Consider the following 6,216-nt stretch of genomic DNA (forward strand, 5'->3'; position numbering starts at 1 on the left):
TCAGAACAGCAGATCTGCAGAGTAAAACAGTTGTATCCTGAATACCCAGTATCCATACTATATGCATGAAAGGGGCTTTATTTCAGACTAGCTCTCGTATGGTCTTATAGGCTGAACATCCCATTCAGGGTTGGAGCTCAAAAGGTGAGCTCCTAGACCATGTCTTCCCATTTGGTCAGTGTCGTCTGTGGCGCACACTGTAGAGCAGTAAGTAGGGTCAATCAAGAGATTTGCTCAAGGTACACGCTTCATCTGAACCAAAACAGTAACCCAGATTAATACCTACCACCACCTGTAGCGTGATTAGGTTCTAGCCAAGTGCTACACTAGACTCTGACAAACCTAACGAACTAAAAGCACCACTGCAGGTGGTTGCCCAAGTAAACCACAGACTGAACTTTCTTACAAAGAACTTTAAGCTTCTCCTTTGTCTAATCTTGTTTGTCAAAAAATATGCAGTTCAGCAGTACAGATAAGAAAATCCTGTGGACTTTGCAGTTTGTAACCCTAACATCAATTGCTACATAGAAACTTAGGTTCTCCACCAGGTATTTCCATCATAGCTACCCAAGAATCCCTTGCACAAAGTTTTGCCATCCTAACTTACCTTTTTTGCCCCTGCCAGGGTGGTTACCATATTTTGCTGAACAGACAGAATGAACTTTCCCTAATACCACCCTTTCATAATGGTTAAATAAGCTAATGGAAAAGCTTTCCTTAATGATGCATCGCTCTGAGCCTTGGGAGATTAGATGACTCCTGCAGGTAGAATGGAAAGCTTCTTATCAAATCAACTTTCAGACCAATTAGGACGTATCAGTCAGTGACTTACAACACTGTCCCTGCTGCCTAGGCTACCAAACTATCTCACAACATAACGCAGCTGCTTTCTGTCCTGTTTACTGTGTATTGCCAAGGTTTTTGTGAAAAATCTAGAAAGAGAACGGCAGGCTCCACCTCATTGCCTCATATTCCTTTGCAGTAGCTCTGAGAGTAGTTGAATACAAAAGGACAAAGCCCGTGATGGCAGATGCAGAGACGGACGATTGAAAATGTGAATGAAGAGCTTCATCATGTCAACTGACAGGGAAATGTCCTGGATTCCCTTTGCCTGAGCGCACCCTGGAGAGGGTGGTATCCTTCAGAGAGGGTCACAATCCTCCCACGGATGGGTCCAATCCGCCTCATCATGCACAGCTGTTTCATCCACGCCCACATTTTGTTTTGGTTTGGGGCTTTTTTCCTCTCCAAATGGGCATCTAGTATAGGTCTGCTAGATTGGTAATGTCCTCCAAAAAATAGCGTTTCATTTGGCAAACCATCTTTTCAAAGGAGTATTATGATACTGTAAATTACTACCAGGGAGGAAAACCAAAACATTGGTAAGTAAGTGGTGGAGGCTATGCATCTCTTGTATACTTTTCTTATAACATGTCCCTGATTTGTTTTGAAAAACAGTTTTGCCTTCTGCTATTAAAATCTGTCTATTTTAAAACAGATTGAACATCTTCAGATAATAGCCCTGACCTGTTTTTTGGTTTGGTTTGGTTTTTTTGGTTTTTTTTTTTTGTTTGTTTGGTTGGTTGGTTTTTTTGAAGTAATTTGAAACTGGCTCACAGATGCAGTGAGAGTTAGTGTAATTATACAGCATATTAGATCTTCATACAAATAAAAAGCAAGACTTAAGAGTATAGAGCACAGTGGTATCTCAATAACGCAAGAACAGGTATGTAAATATTTTAAACCCCTAACATTTCAATAGAAATATTTTATCTTACAGTAGGTTTTGGTTCTAAACTTACAGGAACATGACAAGTTGCTTGTGAACAGCACTAAGCATACTTCAAATAACATTCACCATAATTAAGAAAATGCTTCACCTTTCAGGGGAAAAAAAAAAAATCAATTAGCCTCACTTTAATTGTAAATCTGTGCACCAGTAATTTAAGGGAAGCATTTTCTTTAATTGGACTGGCATACCATTAGGTTAAAATCTGATAACTTATTTTAAAACAAAAAAAGAAAGATCTCCATGGCAAAAGCAGGGACAGGAAGGCAGTTTTGAAAACATGTGGAGGAAGTTTTTAAATGAAACCTCTGAACAGATTCCAAGTTTTGATTTTAAGAAAATTCCTGTCATCGGTGTCTCAATTAATTAAGAAGATAAGCAAATTTGATGACACAACCTCATAAGTTTCTCATAGTTGTTTCCATTCTCGTGCTTGAGGAGTCCTTCCAGGAAAAAGAGATAGCTCTGAGCAAACAGAAGAACCTGTCACAATGCAAGTTCCAGCTCTACAAGGAACTTTTATGTTTCTGATTGAAGTATTCTTTAGTACCACGCATACTATATACAGTGTGCGGCAAAGCGTTTTCATATATGTATTTTTAAGTTGGGAAATTTTCTTCTAAAATATTTCTTTTTAATCCTCACCATTCCCTAAATTTTCAAGGGCTTCAGCAGAAGTTTTACTCATAAAACAGAATCTACTCTGTAGTAAATTTTCGTGTTCCTCAAATGTCTTAGTTGTCGTAATAACTGTATTGAGATTACCTGAAATCTTCAGAGAAGCCACAGACCATTTTTTTTACACTTGAAAGAAATTAATAAAGACTAATTTTGAACAGATTTTCATTACATAACACTTAGATTAGCCAATTCTTTAGTTTTGTTCTTTGTTTTGCAACAAACCTGCAATAAAGGACACTGAAAATTATTCAGCAAAGGAAGCGGTACCTTCAGATAAAACATCAGCCCCTTCAGAGAACAGTGACTATCAGGGTTGTGAAGGCCTCTGCCCTGCTACTCCATTATCAGGTTTTTTACTCTTTAAATTTTAAACCCTACTAATTAAATCTGGATAAAAGATGGGCAGAACTGCTGCCAAAGAGGGTCAGAGCACTGCAAATGGACAGCTTCTATTAACCCAAATAAACAAATAGAAAAGAGAGAGCTGAATGGCACCGCTGCAACATGTTTGTTTGCATCCTCACATCAGCACAGCAACTCTTTGTTTCTTCTGTAACTACCTGCTTTGCCTATGGCTGTAGCGGCTAACTCAAGCACACCTACTCTGAAGGTTACGAGAGCTTTCCGCTGCTTTACAGCCATGCACCAACTGATGCCTTCCTCACCTAAAGGCAATAACAGTAAAGTCTCAGTCAGCTGTGCTTCAGGTGGCTCAAAAACAGTGACTTTCTGAAGGAATGCATATTAAATCTGGAGGAAAACAAAACCTGGTCTCCAAGGAGCGACCCATTTTAAAAATTATATATTTCATTCTCCACTGGACAAGAGAAGAGACCTTTTCAGCAGTTTGGCACATCAGCAGGATTTTTCAAGCAGAGCAAGGAGATATAAAACCACACTTCCATCACCTGGCTGCAAGGTCAATGATTTACAGAGAAGCGTGTGGGCAGAAGACAAAGGTGAATCAGGAACGGTACATAGTAGCTAAAGGAAAGTGACTGAAGAGAGGTGCTTAGTAATTAGTAATTTTTGTACACGTATATTTTTCCAGCCTCTGTGTGAGGCCAGGAGAAAAGTTGCTACTGCATTAAACCAAAGTGCTTTGGTGAAGATTTGGTGTAAAAAGAAGTAAACAGAAAACTGGTTCCTTACACTCCCCCTGCCACTTGCTGCTGTCTGCAGGTAGCTAAGAGCGAAGCACACAATTTAATAGGGCATAGCACTGCTTCTCTGTTCCAAGTGCTCTTTCAGAAAAACATCTGTGGGCTGTGCAGGCCTGCCATGAAAATATTTCCATGGCAACCATGAAAAACAAGGGTATATTGAAAGCTGTTACACTAACTCTTTCACTCCAACTCATTGATCAGAAGGAACCTGTAGCCCTACTCCTATACCAAAACACGCCACTGGAAATGTTTTCATTTAGAAGCCGTGAAGAGATAGTAACCACTGGTTAATTTTCTGCAGTCGACTTCCACTGTGCAACACAGTGCAAGTTAAAAATCAGCCATAACACTGTGTTCAGAATCAACTGTGCTTTATAGAAAAACGCTGGTTAATTTTTGCTAATCGCATAAACATACTTGGAACATTCAATAAGTATTCAGCAATTCATTATCAGAGAATCATCCTTAGGAAATAAGGCCAACAATTTTGTTCACTGCATTTTGTGTATCGTTCAAATTGCACACTGCATACCTCAATTTAACAGTTAAATAGACATCTAGAAATATATATAAATAAATAGTGGAAGTTAAAAGCCATGTAAAAAAAGGATGAATACAACCATGCTTTGTAACACATCTTGAGTAACTTGTCTGCAGTCTGGCAAGAGATACTACTTGGATCTGTGGACGTATGCATACTCATTACGCACCGAGGAGGTGAACATACAGCACAGGAGCTATCACACTGCATACCTCCCAACACTTACAGGCCAAAAAGCAACTGTTTGATATGTCAAAGGCACAGAAAAAAAAAATCTACTGCACATACACAATTTATTTGGGCACGTGCATCTCAGAACAAAACACACGAGAGAGAAAGATTCGTTCTGGGCAGGCACAGTGGTCTGCTAGCCAGGATTAGGTTAAAACCAGCAGATTGCTGCCCAGAGGAACAAGGCCTCCAGGCCTGCTGCCCATTTCTGCCAGACTGCTCACGCTCTCAAATGCATACCCGTGCTGAACGAAGAACTAAAAACTTAACTAAACAACCCATCTGATTTCAGGCATTTTTCCTTTATGCTTCTACCTGCTGTAAACAGAAGGTACCCCAAGATTTAAATTCGTCATGTGTGACCGAGGGCCTCTGCCTAACACACCTGGACTCAGCGCAGAGGATGCAGAGCCCGTATAGCCTCACCTGCCCAAAACTTCCAGGGGCTCCAGGAAGAATTACATAGGTTCAGGGGATGCTGGGGCTGGACAGTGGAAGATCCAAAGAAATAAAATTAAGAAATACTAAAATAAAATAAAAAATAATAAAATAAAAAATAATAAAATAAAAAATAATAAAATAAAAAATAATAAAACATTGCCTGCACCATGAGGCATTCAGCCTGAATTACGGGGGCTGTACTCAGCCAGCCCTCCCGCGCTGCCGGGAGGCACTCGCACCTCGGGCTTCCCGGAGGAGACCCGCTCAGGCCGAGGAGGAGGCGACCACCCGCGCAGCTCCGCCGCCGCCGTGATGCTCCGCCACGCCGCCGCCGCCTCTCCCCGGCCGGGCGGGCCAGCGGCTGTGCGGGCGGTGGGCGACGGCGCCCAAGCCGGCTGCGCCCCGGCTGCCGCCGCTACCCCGCCCGGCGACCGACCGACCGGCCGGCCGGCCGCCCAGGCTCGGCGCCCCAGGCGCTGACAGGACCCCCCGCCCCGGCCCGCCGCACCCACCTGAGATGCCGCCCCCGACCACGACCACGTCGCATCTCTCGGCCATGGCGCTGTCCCCGCACCGGCCGCTCGCTCCCTCCCTGCCGCGGCGGCTCCGGCCCGGCTCTGGCGTCCCCCGGGCGGACCCGGCCTCGCCTCGCCTCACCCCGCCCCGCCGATGGGCGCCACCTCCCACCGCGCCGCGCGAAGCCGAGGGCTGGCGGCAGCGCGCCCCGCCGCTCTTCCGGGGCTGTGAGGGGGCCCGCCCGGCGGGGCGGCAGGCCCGCCCGGGGAACGGGGCAGCGCGGCTCCTGCTGCGGGGCCGCTGGCCCTCCAGGTGATGGCTGACCCCTTGCATCCGCCCCACTCACCCACGGCGAGAGCCACGCCGTTAAGAAGAAATAACCTTGTTCTCTCCTAGCTCTCGGAGGGTTCAGGGCGAGAGCGTGCCCCTGGTTGAGGAGCGCAGTCCCCAAGGTGTAGCAGCCACGGGCTCGCTGCCCCCCGCTCTCTGAAGGCCATTGAAGTGTTGGAGTCTGCTTCTGCACCGCCTGGCTGCCGGAGGGGAGCTGTGGCTGCCAAGGCTGGCGGCGTGGACTCTGGGAGACCAGTGAGGGCTTTCCTTGAGAGGGCCTCAAAATGAGCAGCACCTTATGCCCACCACAGTTTGTGCTGTGTGACGGAGAGCAGCATGCATCACTGCTTCCCCAGATCAGCCTCCACAGTGAGTGGTCTGCCGAGACCCCCAGGAGACTCGCCCGCAGAGAAAAGGACTGGCTTGTCCAGAAACAAGTGTTGTCAAATTCACCTGGAGCATCTAGGCTGGTCCCCTGCAGACCCAACAGGGTTTTCCATCACTCAGGTTTCTACTTTACC

The 6,216-nt window shown here is 45.6% G+C and overlaps 1 protein-coding gene across 1 annotated transcript in view; it reads right to left on the bottom strand.

The window, feature by feature from the left end:
- LOC309586812 (amine oxidase [flavin-containing] B-like) overlaps positions 1-5,463 on the bottom strand; it is a 60,234-nt gene extending 54,771 nt beyond the window's left edge. The window contains exon 1 of the mRNA XM_082304341.1: positions 5,362-5,463. Within this exon, the coding sequence (XP_082160467.1) occupies positions 5,362-5,407 (46 nt within the window). The 5' untranslated portion in view covers positions 5,408-5,463. The remainder of the gene's footprint in view (positions 1-5,361) is intronic.
- Between the last annotated feature and the right edge of the window lie 753 nt (positions 5,464-6,216).

The sequence above is a fragment of the Platalea leucorodia genome, assembly GCF_965183815.1.
Source record: "Platalea leucorodia genome assembly, chromosome: 2".
Classification (NCBI taxonomy): domain Eukaryota; kingdom Metazoa; phylum Chordata; class Aves; order Pelecaniformes; family Threskiornithidae; genus Platalea; species Platalea leucorodia.